The 19454-nt window shown below is 45.9% G+C and overlaps 1 protein-coding gene across 2 annotated transcripts in view; it reads left to right on the top strand.

Annotated features, from left to right (window-relative positions):
* LOC119958182 (receptor tyrosine-protein kinase erbB-4-like) overlaps nucleotides 1-19454 on the top strand; it is a 182972-nt gene that overhangs the window by 129916 nt on the left and 33602 nt on the right. The window contains exons 9-16 of one of the 2 annotated variants that reach the window (XM_038786532.1): nucleotides 645-765; nucleotides 1646-1719; nucleotides 2864-2954; nucleotides 3779-3987; nucleotides 7524-7656; nucleotides 11960-12050; nucleotides 12779-12933; nucleotides 14069-14140. In XM_038786532.1, coding sequence (XP_038642460.1) covers nucleotides 645-765; nucleotides 1646-1719; nucleotides 2864-2954; nucleotides 3779-3987; nucleotides 7524-7656; nucleotides 11960-12050; nucleotides 12779-12933; nucleotides 14069-14140 — 946 coding nt within the window. Of the gene's footprint in view, nucleotides 1-644; nucleotides 766-1645; nucleotides 1720-2863; nucleotides 2955-3778; nucleotides 3988-7523; nucleotides 7657-11959; nucleotides 12051-12778; nucleotides 12934-13956; nucleotides 14002-14068; nucleotides 14141-19454 lie in introns of both variants that reach the window. The other variant, XM_038786533.1, reaches the window with a different exon arrangement.

Below are 19454 nucleotides of genomic sequence, written 5' to 3'. Positions count from 1 at the left end.
AACATTCTGGAATAATTTAAGAAGCAGTTGGATGGAGGTTGGTACATGGAGCATTGCAGATGTTTTCTGGTTGAATGAACTAAGATGGGCAGAGTGGATTTGGCCGTATCCATCCAGATTGTGTGTGTTCTATAGGACTGTTTTTGGGATGGGGGGGGGGGGGGGGGGTTGTGGAAAGCTCTGTGGCTGGTGATGTGGAGCTTCCAGAAGTCAATACTCTCCAACAGCACCACCATCAGACACTTAGAGGTTCTGCAGCTTGGATTCCACAGTATCCATTTTATGTACTGTATTGCACAAAAGGCAAGTGTACAATCATTGCAGAAATTGCAAATCCAATCGCATTTAAGTTACCAGTGCGACTTTTATGCTTTCACTTTTTCCTGATTTTGTTTTGGCAATTTCCCCATTGCTGATTCTTTCTTGGATACAGTTGTCCAGATGTCTGCAGCCATTCAGTACTAGACTAGACAGTGCATCTTGGTCTACTTCATGACAGGAAATTGCCAAGTTTCTGCTTTGGCTGGGACCAGCTAATTCAGAACAGATCAGGAATTAAACCTAGGTCCTTCTGGCCTGTAGGCATTGAAAGAAAAAAAATTTGCGTTTACTCAAACATGATCTTTGCTTTCTTATGTGATCAGCTTGTGCAGGGACTGGGGCTGGAAGTCGATATCAGACAGTGGATTCAAACAACATCGATAAGTTTATCAACTGCACGAAGATCACTGGAAATCTTGACTTTCTCATCACTGGTATCAAAGGGTAAGGAAGAAAATTGGGTTCGGCCGATGGCTGACCAGGAACTGTAATCATGTGAATCCCACGCAACCCACGTGGCTGTGAAAGGGATTTTGGGATGCTGACTGGCTTATGTTCATCCATCTTAGCCATGTAGGGAAGTAATGAATGGAGTCTATGGGGTGGGGGAAATGTTAGAAGAATTGCAGCCCATCCCACCTTGCGCATCACTTGGTTGAAGTTGTCAGCTGGGAGCAGGAGCCAAATGATCCTTTCAGCTAAGGGAGGGATGGTAGTGGGCAATACAGAGGAGTGCTGAATGGGACAGATAGTCTTTCTCTCGACCAAATCACACCTTCTTACAGCAACCACGTCCCCTCTTCACTCCATCTTTCAATTCTCTCCTCCCCTTCAGAAAATTGACTTTTCAACATCAGTATGAGCAGTCTTACAGCAACTCAAGCTAACACCACCCCCACCCCAATTGCGCAGAGGACAGTTATAGCATTTTAACTCCGATCAAACCTGGGATCTTTTGATCTGAATAGTTTGGCCATTTCCAGCTGAACCACAAGATTAGTTCTGTCCTCTTTGTTTAAGTCATCCTGGAAAACTATTTCTAACTTTACTGAGACAATGGATTGCATTATTCACACCCAGCCAAGTTTGGTTGCAAAGCTGCCCAGTTCTTTGTGCTTTCAGTGTGTTTGCATGCTGTTGTTTAGATTTTTTTTCGCCTTTTGTAAATTTCAGCTCTCATATCTGCAAAGTATTTTGAGTTTTTTTGTAAATAGCTTTGCTCTTGGTTTAGAACATAGAACATACTTGGTTTAAGGGTCGTTTGATTTGTAAATGCCTTAAGTTTTAGAATTAATTTAATTCCAGATTTTTTGTTTGGTTTTAGGGACCTGTATCACAAAATTGAACCTCTTGATCCAGAAAAACTGAAGGTATTTGGAACTGTTCAAGAGATAACAGGTGGGTACCTTAAACAGATGGTGGAAATTATGATGTGGTGTCTGGTAGTGCATATTGTTCTGTTCACTGATGTAAAGGCTGGTTCTTAAGCTAAATTAACCCAAGTGCCACTTGCTAATCACTTCTAATTAATGGCTCATTACTTCATTCTGGGTATCTGACGGCTGTAAGATTCATACTGGTACCTGATGTGCCTCCATCTCAGCCCATTCTGGGTGCAGACCTGAGGGCTGTATCGTAAGTACATCATGTGACACCAGTGTTGCCTTGCCTTGGTATAAGCCAGAGACCTGCACATTTTAAGAATTGCCAATGTGACCCATCCCACAGAGAGCCCTAAAGATACTAGACTTTGAAAGAATACTTTGGGTGGCACGGTAGCACAGTGATTAGAACTGTTGCTTCACAGCTCCAGGGTCCCAGGTTTGATTCCTGGTTTTGGTCACTGCCTATGCGGAGTCTGCACGTTCTCCCCGTGTCTGCGTGGGTTTTCTCCCGCTGCTCCGGTTTCCTCCCACAGTCCAAAGATGTGCAGGTTAGGTGGATTGGCCATGCTAAATTGCCCTTAGTGTCCAAAAAAGGTTAGGTAGGGTGATTGGGTGACGGGGATAGGGCTTAAGTAGGGTGCTCTTTCCAAGGACCAATGCAGACTCGATGGGCTGAATGGCCTCCTTCTGCACTGTAAATTCTATGAATATTATGCCAGTACAGCTTATGCCAGGTATAAGCCTGAGAGGCTGAGCATAGATTACTGGGTATGTTTTTTTAATGCCAAGTTGATCAGAGCGAGTTTCATTCTGGGTATGGGACCAAAGGGTTGTCAAATATTCTTGGATTTCTAAAACTAGACATGAAGGAAAATGCAGAGGATTAGCCCTGGGCCGCTCTTGCACACGTCTGTGCCCAGTTATAGAGTGATTCACAGAGGATGGAGTAGGGCCAGGCCAAAATATCAGCCAAGGATACAAAGCAGCAAGAGAGCATTTACAAAAAAAGAAGCTACTGTGGAACATTTTAAATGACCTGGAACAGAAATTTATTCAAATGTTCTGAATTGATGCTACTGCGAGGCTGATGATTGAGCGCGAGGTCTATTTATTGCTGAAGCTATCCAAAGTCACGCCTGCATTCTCTCTCTTTCCAGGTTACTTGAATATCCAGTCCTGGCCACAAAACATGACGGATTTTAGTGTCTTTTCCAATCTAAGTACTATTGGAGGGAGGACACTCTACAAGTAAGAATTCCCAAAACAAAATATGAAGGTAGCCAATCTCAGCAGGATAGCTGAAGGGTTGCCCAGCCGATGCCTGATAAGGGAGAGGGAGTGGTGAAATGTTGGCTCAGAACCCCGCTTCTGATCAGAACCCAGTGACTCCAGTTGGAAAGTGCGAATTAATAATAACGTTTAATAATCTTTAATAATAATAATTGGTGGATATTGGGTGAGGACAGGATTGGGCTCAGCCTCCACTGCCTGAAATCAAAAGTGAAGAAGCACTGGTGCCTTTGGAGTCTGCGCCTGTTTGACTCTGCTGTCAGGAGGAGGGGATGAGGTTTTGATTGAGGTTATGATTTTTAAAGTTCATTCATGGGATGGAAGTTTCACCAACAAGAGCAGCATTTATTGTCCATTCCTGATTGCCCCTTGAGTGGCTTGTCAATCCATTTCAGAGGGCAGTTAGGAGCCAATCACATTGCTGTGGGTCGAATTACATATGGTCACATGTAGGCCAGATTGGATATGGAACCAAACAGGGTTTTTACAACAATCTGGTAGTTTCATGATCACCATTGCTGACTCTAGCTTTTTAATTCCAGATTTATTTAATGAACTGAATTTAAATTCCCCAGCAGCGGGCCATGCGTTGAGTGCTAGAACATGGCTTTGTGCCTCCGATCTCTGACACACTGAGCTCCTGATCAGGGGTGTCCTCTTAGCTACAAGCCTGCAGTGGGACAGAGATGGTGGGGTGGCAATAGATGAGCGAAATCAAGTGAAGTGCTACCATAGCTGGTTGCAATAGCTCTCACTGTGCTTCCTATTGTCCTTTTTTGCAGTCGTGGTTTTTCTCTGATGATCATGAAGCTGCAGCAAGTGACGTCTCTTGGGTTTCGGTCGCTGAAGGAGATTGGCGCTGGGCATGTGTATGTGGCATTCAATAAGTTACTCTGCTACTACGACACTTTGAACTGGACAGCGCTGTACCGTCGGAGGACGCCAGCCCTTGTGGCCACCATCAAGAAAAACAAAGCAGCAGAAACCTGCAGTAAGTGAGGGGGAACATCCTCACCTTTCTCCACATCAGTTTGTATTTATTTAGCATCTTTAACTCAGTAAAACCTCCCACAGTGCTTCATTGGGGCATTCTCAAACAAAATTTGACACTGCGCCATACAAGGTGGCCAAATGTTTGATAAATGAGGTAAGTTTGAAGGAGCATTTTGAAAGGAGAGAGAGAAGGAGGGAGGGGTTTAGAGAGGAATTACAGAGGTTAGGGTCTCGGTATCTGAAGGCACAGCGGCCAATGGTGGGGTGAAGGAAGTGAGAGGTGCAGAAGAGGCCAGAATTGGAAGAACGCAGCGTTTTTGGAGGGTTGTAAGCCGGGAGGAGGTTAAAATCATAGGAAGATGTGAGGCCATGGAGGGATTTGAACACAAGGATGAGAATTTTAAGGTGTTGGTGGACCGGGGGCCAGTGTAGGTCAGCAAGCACAGGGATGATGGCATTAATTGAGCTTGGTGCAAGTTCGGATATGGGCAACAAACGTTTGGGTGGGCTCACGGTTATGAAGTGTGGAAGGGGGCAGGCCAGCCCATTGGAATAGTTGAGCCTGGATGTAGGAAAAGCATAAATGAGGGTTTCAGCAGCAGATGGACTGATGCAGGACATAAACGGAAGATATGGAATTGGAGATATGGGTATTTGTGAGGTATTGGATCTAGATCATGCAGCTCAGGGTTACGTCAGACATCGAAGTTATGAATAGTCTGATTCAGTCTGAGACAGGGTGAGGGGTAGCGAGGGAACAGAATTTGTGCTTGGGTCTGAAGACAATGATCGCAATCTAACCCAATTACAACAAGAGGTGGGCAGCATGGTGGTTCGCATAAATGCTTCACAGCTCCAGGGTCCCAGGTTCGATTCCCGGCTGGGCCACTGTCTGTGCGGAGTCTGCACGTCCTCCCCGTGTGTGCGTGGGTTTCCTCCGGGTGCTCCGGTTTCCTCCCACAGTCCAAAGATGTGCGGGTTAGGTGGATTGGCCATGCTAAATTGGCCATAGTGTCCTAAAAAAAAAGTAAGGTTAAGGGGGGGTTGTTGGGTTACGGGTATAGGGTGGATAGGTGGGTTTGAGTAGGGTGATCATTGCTCGGCACAACATTGAGGGCCGAAGGGCCTGTTCTGTGCTGTACTGTTCTATGTTCTAAGAGGTCTCGTGTCAAGTGTGTTTAGCCGGGTATTTCCCAGCAACACCGAGAAAGACTGTGCTATCGAATGGGACTTTGTTGAAATCCGGGGCCTAGTGGGGAATGCCTCGCCGAGGCCTCACTTAGTCCCATTTCCTGCACTGAGGAGCTCCGCTCGCCAGAACTCCTCCGTGCAGGTTTGTCACAGGGTAACATGGATAGAGGCTCTCCTGGCTGAGGCCTGACTTTGCGGTTATGTTCACTGTCTGCACATTGTAAGGGCCCAGGTTTTTGACCTCTGGCTTTGTTCTAAGATAGCCAAATCCCGACGGACCATTAGGCATGCTGCTCCAATTGGTGTCAGTGACCTTATTTTGGAGAAGGGCGAGCGTGAAGGGTCGCAGACCTGATCGTGATCTAGCAGCCCCTGCTGGTAGTGCCTCACACAGACGAATAGCACAACAATATTTACTGAATCGGTTGACACAAGAGTAATGGCCCCCTTGAGCAAGAGTTGATGCTGTGGAACCATACCCCCTGTAAGAGTCAGTACGTTTGGGAGAGAAGAGCAGCTACATATCAAACCTTGAAAGGTGTGAGAGAAACTGCTGAAACAAAGAAAGTAAATTTGACAGCGAAAGTTGGTACCGTGGTTGTTAATTTACCTCCGACCATACAGCTTGACTTCAGCTCTTTGGCTTGTTTTCCGTTTTGGATGAAGAATCACAGGCTGGAGTTTAATGACAGCAGCAAACTGCCGGGTGCACTTGCTTTTTCTGTTGGTTTTAGTTGGCACCCCAAACAAATGCTGACATGTTAAACACCTAATTTCTGCCCGATGATCACCGAGCTACATCAGTGACAAGGGCATTAAGAATTAAGAAATCTGTTGTGCCAATAAGTCAGCCCCTAAGCTCTGGAGCACTCTGCGTTTACATCTATTGCAGAGGCTGGTCTGTGGAAGACTACTGTCATTGTATAAGCAGTGAAATCAGTGATAGATGGAAAATTCCACTTGCTCGCCACTTGGTAAAATACTTTCCTCCTGATTGAAAAGAAAAAACAAGTGGGCTGCCAACTTATTTCACCAGTGCTGCTCCCTCCATGCCCCATTCTTCCTGCTTTCCCTCCATATTCTGCATTTGACCTGTACAGGCCAGTGAAGAACGCTTAAAGTGTCATCACTGTTGTCGAGGCAATAACACCTTGCTGAAATTAGCTATGTAGCCCTCTGATATTTCACCCAAGTTATTGAGTATCGGATGGCTCTCTGACCTTGTGGTGCACCTTGTTCCTATCAGAAGTCCATATCAGGGAAGTGGGAGAATCATTGCATAGCAATCAGAAATGGGAATTCTCTACGTGGGTCTCATCCCCACAACCCAAAGATGTGCAGGGTAGGTGGATTGACCACACTAGCACTGTTGCTTCACAGCGCCAGGGACCCGGGTTCGATTCCCGGCTTGAGTTGCTGTCTGTGTGGAGTCTGCATGTTCTCCCCGTGCCTGCGTGGGTTTCCTCCGGGTGCTCCGGTTTCCACCCACAAGTCCCGAAAGATGTGCAGGTTAGGTGAATTGGACATTCTGAATTCTTCCTCTGTGTACCCGAACAGGTGCCGGTGTGTGGCGACTAGGGGCTTTTCACAGTAACTTCATTGCAGTGTTAATGTAAGCCTACTTGTGACTAATAAAGATTATTATTATTAAATTGGCCCTTAATTGAAAAAAAAATTGGGTACTCTAAATTTATTGAAAAAAAAGAAATGGGAATCCTGGCTCAATGTTGTTCCCTCTCTCCATTGTAATGTTTCCATTGCTCTGTCTAAAATCTGAGTGCAGATTCCAACCTTAATAGGCAGTATCAGCAGCCAGTACATCACTGTGCCATCATGAAACCAGAGAGACAGGAAGGCAGTCTGCTCTGGTGGTTAGCATCAATGCTTCACAGCTCCAGGGTCCCAGGTTCGATTCCCGGCTGGGGCACTGTCTGTGCGGAGTCTGCACGTCCTCCCCGTGTGTGTGTGGGTTTCCTCCGGGTGCTCCGGTTTCCTCCCACAGTCCAAAGATGTGTGGGTTAGGTGGATTGGCCAGGCTAAATTGCCCTTAGTGTCCTAAAAAATAATGTTAATGGAGGTTGTTGCGTTACTGGTATAGGGTGGATACGTGGGCTTGAATAGGGTGATCATTGCTCGGCACAACATTGAGGGCCGAAGGGCCTGTTCTGTGCTGTACTGTTCTAAAAAAACGAGTTCCTGATGGATGTTAGGTCGGGAAACAATAGCCAGGCCCGAACTGAAGTTGGTGCTTGGAGCTGTATTAGATGGAAACATTGGGTCAAACCTGCTGCATTTGTCTGTATTGATGTGTGTGTGTGTTTTCTCTTCTCTCTTTATTCACAGAGGCTGAGGAAAAGATGTGTGATCCTTTGTGTTCCAGTGACGGCTGTTGGGGCCCAGGTCCCAGTCAGTGCCTGTTGTGTGGCTTCCATAGTCGTGGCGGAACCTGTGTGAAAAGCTGTCATTTCCTGGAGGGGTAGGTTACTGTGACACTCACTGTATTATCTGTAGTCACTTCCTGCAATGCCCTCTCCATTGAGCATTGACCTCTCCACCCACCTACCCCCTGCTGTTAGAACTAATTTCATTATACTGTATGAACTGGGGGTGAAAGGGACTTCCAGTAATCTTTTCCCCAGCATTTCCTGTCCTCAGTGGTATGCAGTACCTGCAGCCCAAACTAATTTAATCTGAAGTGGGAAAAGTTCCTCTGAAATATATGATTCAGCCCATATGTGGGAGCTTCCTGCTTGTCCTGTGAATTGACTCCATTATCATTTGTCTCGGGAGGGATTCCTTTATCACTGTGGTACAATCGCCTTTCAGTTCAAATCACAGGTGCATTCCCACTCTCTCACACTGGAAGCTGTTTAAAATCGCACTATGTATGGGATGTTAAGAGGGCATTTCAAAGGCAAATTGTACCTCAGGGCTCCGATAATGTTGATCGACCACTGAACCTTTCTCAAAGTCTAGCTTTGTTATACACTCTCAGCTGTTGTACATTCTGCCCTTGTTGCACCCTGAAAGAGAGAATTTGATTCTGATCACCGATTCCAGAGGACAGTAATCAGTCTCTTTAAAAGAAACCTGTAAATCAAAATGTTAAAAATGGTCTCGCAAGACAACAAGTTCCCGAGTTTTAAAACAAAAATCCTTTTTTGGGTTATTGCCATTCTGGCTTGGGCTGTGCCTGATGATCTATGACAGAGTGCCCATGCTGGACACTCCAGGAGTATCATGCACAGCTGGCATGTGAGTAAGGCTGGTTCATCGAATTGACATGCGTAGAAACTGAGAAATGCTTGTAGATGAGGAAAGAAAATGATAAACTGTTTAATGTTTAATTACTTGCTGATCTTCAAACCCTGTATCAAGTTTCAATGCCTTTCACCAGCCGTTGGTATCAACCATTTGCTTATGTTACTTAAATAAAAAAGCATTTTTATTGGAATTCTCAATTTTTACAAAAAAGAGGAGGAACGCTAACCATAGATATCAATACAGTAAGAAGTCTTACAACACCAGGTTAAAGTCCAACAGGTTTGTTTCAAACACTAGCTTTTGGAGCCCTGCTCCTTCCTCAGGTGATGAAGGAGCAGTGCTCCGAAAGCTAGTGTTTGAAACAAACCTGTTGGACTTTAACCTGGTGTTGTAAGACTTCTTACTGTGCTCACCCCAGTCCAACGCCGGCATCTCCACATCATAGATATCAATGTACAACAGGTACAATGCAAAACAATAGTCATCGCAAGAATGGGACCGGAGAAAACCCTCAAAATATTCCCTTCACGGATATAGGACCCACCTGCACCAGAACAGATAGCCGTAATATAACTACAGAATGACGCGGAGAAGATTCGGCATCACCAAGCCTCAAATAGCCAAACAAATCCCAGTCCTCAACAGGATAACACAGTCAGCCTGGTCCTGAAAAGGAAAGGGCGCTAAATCAAAAAAAAAGATAAGCTCTCACAGGGGGGATCCTCCTCAAACATAGCGAGGACAGAAGTAATCCTACCAACCCAAACCCTTCTCCCACTCCGGCTCTGCTTGTCTCCACCCCCAACCCTCCAGGATACACGAGGATAAAGATACTTTGCACAAATCATGATTTCAACATTCCGCTTTACACAATGGAAACTTATGGAATCAGGATAACCAACAGTGCAGGACTTCACACCCAAATTATTCACTTCCCCGCAAGCAAATAAATTGACAACATCAACAGACATGAGCATAATTATCCTCATGGCGCCGAGGTCCCAGGTTCGATCCCAGCCCTCCGTCACTGTCCGTGTGGAGTTTACACATTCTCCCCGTGTTTGCGTGGGTTTCGCCCCCAAAACCCAAAGATGTGCAGGGTGGGTGGATTGGCCACGCTAAATTGCCCCCTAATTGGGAAAAAGAATTGGGTACTTTAAATTTATTTAAAAAAACATAATTATCAGAGAGCAAAGTCCAGGATAACAACTGCGATGCGAGGCAGTTACCAGGATGAAGACTTCTCCGCTGGTGCACGAGGAAATCAGAAATCAAGGATAAACAGGATCAAAGATGGTGACCACTCTTCAGGATCTTCCAAGGATTCCAATGATTGACGCATGAACCTCATTGCTTCCAACCTGCTGTCTCACCCGAACCCAGGCGGCCAACAAACCAGGCTCTGCGTGCGGGGGTGCTGCTAGCTGTCACTATCCGTTGGGACACAACGCGCCGTCAGGACGGGAAGTCTTCCAAAAGCAGCTGTGCCACTAATGAGAAGGCCCCACCTCAACTCCTTCCAGTCGCCACGAATCAACGAGGTTTTAAGCATCTTGTCTCGACTCAATAGCGCTGAAATATTGACAAACAAATCTTGAGACATAGTAAAAATGATGTATGCCAAGAAAAGACATAAAAGAAATGTGCAAATGGATTTTTAAAAAGGTTCAAAGACGAGCAGAGCCCTGTGTATACATGGGTCTTACTCCCACAACCCAAAGATGTGCAGGGTAAGTGGATTGGCCACGCTGAATTGCTCCTTAATTAGAATATTTTTTTTTTAAATAAAAAGACGAGTAGAGCCAGAGCTCGTAAAAATGCAGGCGCTCCTGCGCTCACGTCATGTGGCCCCCCTAATGCCAGTTTTAAACATGTACCTGCCAAAAGAGCAAAATACTGTACTTCAGATATCAACTAAACTCCTCCGATTCATACAAACATAAATACGAAGTAGGAGCAGGAGTGGCCACTCTTCGCCATTTAATAAGATCATGGCTGATCTTTTTTTTATAAATGTTTTTTTATTGAGTTTTCATATTTTATATATGACAAATTACAAGTTATTAGAGAGAGAGAAAAAAAAAAAGGAAAACACAAAAATTTAACATGAATATTTACAGGTAAGCATCTTCATAACAATAATTGTGAGATCATGGCTGATCTAATTGTAACCTCAAAGCCTGTCTATCCCCAATAATCTTTCAATCCTCCCCCGTGAATCAAGAATCTATCTAGCTCTGTCTTGAGAATCGACCTCTTCTTCAAAATATGCTTCCACTGCCTGTTGAAGAAGAGAGCTCCAAAGACTCACGACACTCTAAGGGGAAAAAAAAATCTCCTCATCTCTGTTTTAAATGAGCAACCCCTTATTTTTAAACCGTGACCTCCAGTTCTAGATTCTCCCACAAGAGGAAGCATCCTCTCCACATTCACCCTGTCAAGATCCCTCAGGATCTTAAAGGTTTCAATCAGGTTGCCTCTTACTCTTCTAAACACCAGTGAATACAAGCCTAACCTTTCCTCATAAGGCAACCTATTAATTCCTGATGTTAGTCTAGTGAACCTTCTATGGACTGCCTCTAATGCATCTACATCTTTCTGTTACTTCTTTGTGAAAGATAGAAAGTTTTACACTTGAATAGCACTGTATCAGATTTTGCAAACATCTTGGAGAGCTTCACAGGTGAGGAATTACTTGGAAATGTAGTGACTATTGTTAGGTGAGGAAATGCACACTGGGAGAGTCCACAAACTGCAATGAGACGATTAGCTACTATATCTGTTGTTTTGCAGTGATGTTGAGGGAGGAATGTTGGCCAGGACACTGGGCCATCTCGCTGTTCATTTTCAAATGATGCCCAAGTGCTCTTTAATGGGATTGAGGGAGGGGGGTGGCCGAACCTATAACCTGCTGACTCAGAAGTGAAAATGGGTAGAATTTTGCAGCCTTTTCCGTGGGTGGGAACTTCCAGTCCTCCCAAAGTTGACTCTGCCATGGGTTCCCCGTGGGCGGCGGGATGGGCAAGCCATGCAAATTGACTTTGGTGGGTCCGTAAGATCCCCCTGGCGGTCAATGGTGAACTATCTCCACCACAGGAAATCTCGCTGGGGGTGGGGGGGGGGGAGAGAATAAGAGGCCGACTGTTCAAGACGGAGATGAGAAGAATTATTTTCTTTCCGGCCAGTGTTACTGACTGAGCCAAGCCAAACGGAGCCATGGCAACCCCCTCCCACGTGTCCTTTTATTTAACATGAATCTCAGCAGACGAAGAGGGTTGTCAGGAAGAGTGGTTGAAGCCAGGACATTGGATTCATTTAAGGAATATGTCAGTGCTGTAAATAGAAGATTGTGGAGTGAACCAAATATGTTTCTTTGTCAAATCCAACACTGTGAACAAGTAGCACATGAATGCAAAACAGCTATAGGTTGATGTGAGCTGAGTCTCTCACTGAGGGATCTTAAACTTTCTGCTGGAAGTGTGCAGAATCAATATAATCTACTGTTGTTTCTACAGGGACCAACGAGAGTATGCTGATGGCTCCATGTGCGTGCAGTGTCACCCGGAGTGTAAGATGATCGAGGGAGGCCCCACCTGCAATGGGACGGTATGAAGAAAACTGACACACTGTTAGTGAGTCAGAACTGACCACAAGTGACAGGAAGAATAGAAAGGCAGTATGCTATTTAAATGGAGCAAAATTGCAGAACTCCGTACAGAGGGATCTGGGTGTCTTGGTACATGAATCACAAAACATTAGCGTGCAGGTACAGCAAGTGATTAGGAAGGCATTAGCGATCGCAAGTTGAACACCACCTGGCTTCAGATTTGGTTTTCATCACCCAGAATCCACTCCGCTCCTGATCCTGGGGCGGGCATCAACCTGTTGCTTCATTTGAAAAGAGAATCTCAGGAAACTACAGGGATAAGATTAAAAGTGGTGACATTTGAAAATGGTGTTATGCTGGATAAAGAAAGTGATGGGAGATTGTCTCCCAGGCCTTTGTTTTTGCTATTTGACTGCTGCACACCATGAGGTGCATTAGGAGGAAAGATAAGGGGCTGGATTCTCCGCTGGCTGGATGCTGTTTTGCCGGCAGCCCGGGGGTTTCCCGACGGCGTGGGGCTGGCCCACCATAGGAAACCCCATTGACCTGCCGACGTAACGGAGCATCCCGGGTGAACCTGAAATGAGGCGCGGCGGGGCAGAGAATCCAGCCCACAGTGTGTATCAGTGAGTACCAATTCATTGATATGAAGATCAGATTGTAGGTTGTGGGGGAGAGAACTGACAGACTTCTGATCTCACCATGTCTACTTTCCTGTTCTCTCCAGGGACCAGCTCACTGCTTCCAATGTGCTCATTACAAAGACGGACCCAATTGCGTGGCAAAGTGTCCAGAGGGAATCCAGGGAGAGAGGGGTCTCATCTTCAAATACCCGGATGAGAACAAAGAATGCAAACCCTGCCATGAGAACTGTACGCAGGGGTGGGTACAGAGTATGCTGTGAATTCAAACTCCATTGCTGGCTTTGTCTTTGCCCTCTTCCCTTGTAGAATTGTTGGGGATTTTCACAGTAACTTAATTGCAGTGTTAATGTAAGCCTACTTTGTGACAATAATAAAGATGATGACTATTATTGTTATTATTAGAACAGTTTGAAGCAGTGGAAGGATATGCAAGCTGATTAACCATCTGACAAGTTGTGGGAGGGTTTTTCTGGGTTCCCACAGCCCAAATGATGAGGGGGAGGGGAACCCACACACTCAATGGATGTGAGTATCACCTCTGTGCTGAGTAGACTGACTGTCTTCCTCAGCTGGAGCAGCAATTGCTCTCAGGACCCTTGGATGGGGGAGGGAAACATCATAGAGTGCCCAGATCTGATTGCTATGCAATGACCCCTTCCTGACAGTACACATTTAGACATCAGGCTCAGACATGATCTTGATACCTCATGCGGTGAAACCATAGCAGGCGATACTCGCCGTTAAGGCTCATGCACGAATAATAACGACTTGGGCTCGGGCAGTGTTACCCTGACAAGGATTCAAAACTTTCAGAAGAGAAACATTGGAGTATTTAGAAAAAAGACAAAAAGTAATTTATGTTATGAACTTACAAAGACTGGCCACCTCAATGTGTTCAAATAGTGACATTGCCTTGGGTTTGTGTGTCACCATTGCTGTGTAACAGTACAGTAGGAACAAGGCTCCGATCTGCACATACCCAATCCCAGTCAGCCTGCAGGAGGGGTAGGTGAGCAAAATCTTTGCTGGCACCTCTTCTTCGCTGTGCTCACCTGCCAAGCTCTCGGTTTAGGCATTGTTTGCAGATATTGTTTTTCTATGAGCGATGGAGCAAAATGTATATTTACATACTGCAACGTGGATGTTTTGAGTCACTGACGTTTGATCTGCAGGGTTTTACGGTGCCTGTGCTGCATCTAAATGGAGTTAATGTTTCTTTCCTGTTTTTACTTGTTTTCTTTTGTTGTTGCCATGACACCAGGTGCCGAGGTTCCGAGGCTGCAGACTGTGGCGAGATTGTCCATAGGTACAGTTGTCTGTATGTGTGTGCATGCTGCCTTGTGACTTTCACCTTTTATTCTGATTAAATCCAGGTGTAAGGGTCCCACTGTGCTGGACTGCGCACGCTATCCTTGGATGGCTCCCATTAAAGCATTACACAATAGGTAACATCACCCCCCCCTCTCCCTCCCCCTCCCCACCAACCTCCAGATCAGAGCTGTGACATGAGAGTGTAACATCACATTTGGATGGCAAAGGAGACAGATTTTAGGAGAAAATGTCACTATTTTCTGTTCGGCTGAATAGTACCCCCTAGTGGTTCATGTTTAAAAGATATTACATATCCTGACTAGGCAAAAGATCTAGGTTTTAATGTGTTTTTTTCCCTCTTCATTCTTTCACGGGATGTAGACGTCGTTGGCAAGTCTGTGTGGAGTCTGCACGTTCTCCCCGTTTCTGTGTGGGTTTCCTCCGGGTGCTCCAGTTTCCTCCCACAGTCCAAAGATGTGCAGGTTAGGTGGATTGGTCATGATAAATTGCCTTTAGTGTCCAGGGATATGCAGATTAGGTTTCCGGTGTAGTGGATGGGAGAGTGGACCTGGATGGAGAGGGTCGGTGCAGACTCGTGGGCCGAATGGTCTCCTTCTGCACTGCAAGGATTGTATTCCTTGATTGCCCTTGAACATTGTGGTTGTTCAGTCATGCAGAGGGTAGTTGAGAGTCAACAATGTTGCTGTGAGTTTGAAGTCATGTGTAGGCCAGGTGGATAAGGATGTCAGATTTCCCTCCCAAAAGGACATTGTGAACCAGATGAGTTTTTACAACAATTGATGATAGCTTTGTGATCACTTGCTGAGACTAGCTTTTAAAAAAATAATTCTAGAAATTGAATTTAATGGGATTTGAACCCATGTCTACAGGGAATTAGCCTAGATCTTTGGATAACTAGTCCACTGCATTTTCTTTTAATAAATTTAGATTACCCAATTCATTTTTTCCAATAAGGGTCAATTTAGCGTGGCCAATCCACCTAACCTGCACATCTTTGGGTTGTGGGGGCGAAACCCACACAGACAGAGGGAGAATGTGCAAACTCCACACGGACAGTCACCCAGAGCCAGGATCGAACCTGGGACCTCGGCGCCGTGAGGCAGCAGTGCTAACCCACTGCGCCACCGTGCTGCCCCGAGTCCACTGACATGACCACAACGCCGCCATCTCCCCATTTCTAATCTGTGTTCAGCTAGCTGATTATGATGGACTTGGGAAAATGGGATGCTCCGTTTGGCAGTTGGCCTCAGCATACTTGGGCTATGGAGTGAGGACTGGGGTAAATCAGCCAGGGTTCTCACCTCTTATTAACATCCAGTGAATCAGCTCAGCTGTAAACATGACCCATGGCCACCTGGCCCACTGACACTCTCCGCCTTGGTTCGTGCAGGAAGAACGGTCACTGGTGACATGTGGTAGCTTGGGCCTGTAAAATGAATTCCCAGCAAGTAGGCATATCCTTGAGGAAAAGAAGGGTCATAACAGAAAGAAGGAAAAATAAAATCAGCCTCATGTGCTTAGCAGCTTGCTGGTGATGGGCAATGTTCAGGGGAAGGTAGGTCGAACTGGACAGATAGGTACCCCTACACTTCACACAAACAAACCAAGGTAGCTTTGGTGACACAGTGCACCAACACTAAACCTGTCACGTCACTGCAGCCACACCACAGGCTTCAGAAAAAGGAGGGCCCTGTTTTCGAGTCTGGAATTTGAAATTATGTCAGAGTCCAGTGTTAGAGGTTACCTGTCCAATGTCTGATGCTCCTCCTGAATAGAAAAAGAAATGCCTCCTCCTTCAGTTTCTTTATATTATCCAAGATGAGAGAGGATATTGTGTTCAGTTCTGATACTTTGCAGGATATGAAGAGATGAATAATTTGTCAATCAAATCTGGATGTTTCACCCAATGTCATGGCACTCACCGTAAATCATCCCTGTTAATCAGAGTACAACTGAAAATAACCATTTATTTGTAATAATAATTTGTGTAGAATCTAACAGCCAGTCTGCTGCTGTCACCCTGATGTCCCAGAATTGTGATGCTTCCTGTGTATCTTCGGCAAGTGCTTTTGTGAGCTGCAGTTTTGATCACTGCACAGTAACATGCTTTCCCATTGCCCTGCTTTGGTTGCTGGTGTTTCCTCCTTTCCAAACCTCATCTGTAAGGATTCCTCGACAAAAGTGGACTAGAAGTCATTCAGCTGTGGACTCCCAGGAATACATTTTGGTTGTCCATTGTTAACCAGGGGCTCGGTTGCAGAGTGCACTGCCAAATCTTGTACTGAGCCACACTGGCCTCATGTTTGACCCCAGGGCTGAGCTCCGTGTTAGCTGGTCTCGAGTCAGATGAGAGAAATTTGGATGAGAAAACAGTGGATGGATCTGCTGCATTCTTTGCTGATCTGAAACTTTCCTACTGAGCCTGGTTTTCGAGATTTCTTACAGATGAGGTGTTTCTGGCTGTATACTCGAGCACCTTTTAAGGAATGTAGTGTTTATATGAATTCATGATTAACCTTCTGTTATGTTGCTATATTGCTTCATGTTTTTGTGTGGAACGATTGGATATATGCAAACACGAAGCAGGCAGCTGATTGCACCGTGCAGCAACCTACCAGCTCTCTGGTAGTATGTGCCCACAATTCCCCACACTCACAGCTGCCACTAGGAGTAGGTTTGGTGATCAGTTTAGGTGACTAATTTTCCCACTGAAAGGGAGGGAGGAGAAAATGTCAACTGTCCTCCTCTCTCGCCGTCTTAATGCAGGACAGTACTGCCCACCTCCTCCGTTGGAAAAGTAGTATAAAGTTCTGGGGGAACATGAATTATTTCCAAAATCTATTGTGTGGATTTAAATGCAAACATAATGCAAGTCCAAGGTGCAAATGTGGAGTGACAAACCGTATGTCTCCCTTTAATCATGCATGCAGATTCTCGAATATCCCTTTCTTCCACCGAGGAAGACCAAATCACTTTGCTGCAGACACCATTTGTCTGGTCTCATGTGTTACTAGGTCACTTTCATACCCTTTCATTGCCTTTCGAGAAATCTCCTGCTCACATAAAATTAGAAGATCCTGGATTCCTCCACCAGCCTTTCACCCGTGCTCAGTACATCGAGAAGTGTGATATCAGAAGTAAAATATCATTCTCCAAATCCCTTGAGATTCTCGCTGCTCTTCCCTCCCTCACCGCTGCTCCTTATCCCTGCCACCGGAAATGCAGCACAGCTAAATTGTTTCTCAACACCACAGTGTGACTACAGTGCACGCACCATCTACAATATGCACAGCACCAAGGTTTCTTCAACAGCATCTCCCAAACCTGTGATCTCAACCACGTCGTAAAATGGACAGTAGATACATGGGAATACTATGTTAATTTAGTGAACACCCATCTGACAAAGGAAGAAGCTGGAACCAGTTGGTCTTCAACATTGGTTTATTCAAGGGGTGGCACGATGGCACAGTGGTTAGCGCTGCTGCCTCACAGCGTTGAGGTCCCAGGTTCCATCTCGGCCTTGGGTCAATGTCTGTGTGGAGTTTGCACGTTCTCCCCGTGTCTGCGTGGGTTTCATTCCCACAGCCGGGGATGTGCAGGGGTAGGTGGATTGGCCATGCTAAGTTGCCCCTTAATTGGAAAAAAAAAGAATTGGATACTCCAAATTATTTTATTTTTAATCATTGGTTTATTCATAAAACTCAGTTTAACGCAAGTGCTGACTACTTTTCCCTGCCACATTGTTTCCACACACATGTGGAAACTGGTTCTTCCCAACTGGTATCAGCTGCCCTAAATCACAACAAGAGTATGCACTCAATTGACACAGCATTTGCAACATTAACACACCACCATATTCTTTTTAAGATATAAATTAAGAGTACCCAATTAATTTTTTCCAATTAAGGTGTAATTTAGCATGGCCAATCCACCTAGCCTGCACATCTTTGGGTTGTGGGGGCGAAACCCATGCAAACACGGGGAGAATGTGCAAACTCCACACGGACAGTGACCAGAGTTGGGATTGAACCTGGGACCTCGGCGCCATGAAACAGCAATGCTAACCACTGTGCCACCGTGTTGCCCCTATACCACCATTTTCAAGTTCTTCACCAAACCGCACACCATCCTGACTCAGAAATTGCCGTTCCTTCACTATCAAAGTCACCAATGGTGCCCCCCAGACGCTCATTGCAGAAATGGCATTCCCTGACACACTGTACAACCGCCAGATCCAGCCCGGCAGCCATGGGAAGTGCAGCTGCAGGCAAAGAGGAACAGATGTCCACCTGCTCTCCCTTCTTAAGAAGGACTTCTGGACTGGGGGGGGGGGGGGGGGGGGGGAGGGATGTTATAACCTGCACGAGACCCACAGGGACGACCTGATTAATCTCCCTGTGAGCCTCGTGGAGTACGACCTCCCCCGTTGAGCGGCAGAGGCACAGCAGTGGGCTAGTTAATTCAGTACCATAAAAGCCAGCCCAGGTAGAGGCTGAGCTGCAGAGTAGTCCCGACTGGGACTGTTACTTGCTATAGATGCCTGGCCAGCTCTCAACAGAGGTTGGACCAGATGCCATAACTTTTTTAAGTTGTAATGCAGTGCGGAAAGATTGATTTGTTCCAGGAGAGATCATTTGAGAAGTAGGGCTTGGTTATTTTATAAACAAACTTTATTAAAAGAAAAGAAAACAATATTTAAACTTTTACTTCAGGGCAGCATGATTGTGCAGTGGTTAGCACTGCTGCCTCATGGCATCGAGGTCCCAGGTTCGATGGGCCACTGTCCATGTAGAGTTTGCACATTCTTCCCATGTTTGCGTGGATTTCACCCCCACAACCCAAAGATGTGCAGGCTAGATGGATTAGCCATGCTAAAGTGCCCCTTAATTGGAAAAAATGAATTGGGTACTCTAAATTTATTTTTAATAAGTTTTTTTACAAGCTTTTACTTCAATTCTAAGACTAACTGAATACATGCAGTTTCTTAACCTTAACACATTAGTTCTCATTAAACCAGAAGTCCAATAAACATACAGCTCTCCTTCGACTTGCATAGACAGGCAAAGATGATACTTGTATTTACGAAGCAATTCTCTCCTGTAAGTTAAGTTCCTTTAGAACCCTTTTTAAAAGTCTGTGGGTGCGATTCTCCGCAAATGCGGAGAGTCGTAAAGGCTGCCGTGAAACTGGCCGTGTTTCACGGCAGCTTCCGCGCCCCCTCCCGGGACCCGATTCTCACCCCCGGTCGGGGCTAGCAGCGCGGCCCCGTGACGAACGGCATCGCGGGCTTAGCGACCGTCGCTAAGCCCGCGCGGCAAGCGTCACGGCGGCTGACGCGCACGATGACGTCAGCCGCGCATGCGCGGATTGGACGGCTCCAACCCACGCATGCGCGGATGACGTCATCACGCATATGCGTCAAACCCG

The sequence above is a fragment of the Scyliorhinus canicula genome, chromosome 28 (genome assembly GCF_902713615.1).
Source record: "Scyliorhinus canicula chromosome 28, sScyCan1.1, whole genome shotgun sequence".
In the NCBI taxonomy this organism is placed as follows: Eukaryota; Metazoa; Chordata; class Chondrichthyes; order Carcharhiniformes; family Scyliorhinidae; genus Scyliorhinus; species Scyliorhinus canicula.
The sequence above is the reverse complement of the archived record's forward strand: the minus strand, read 5'-3'. Positions and strand labels throughout refer to the sequence as shown.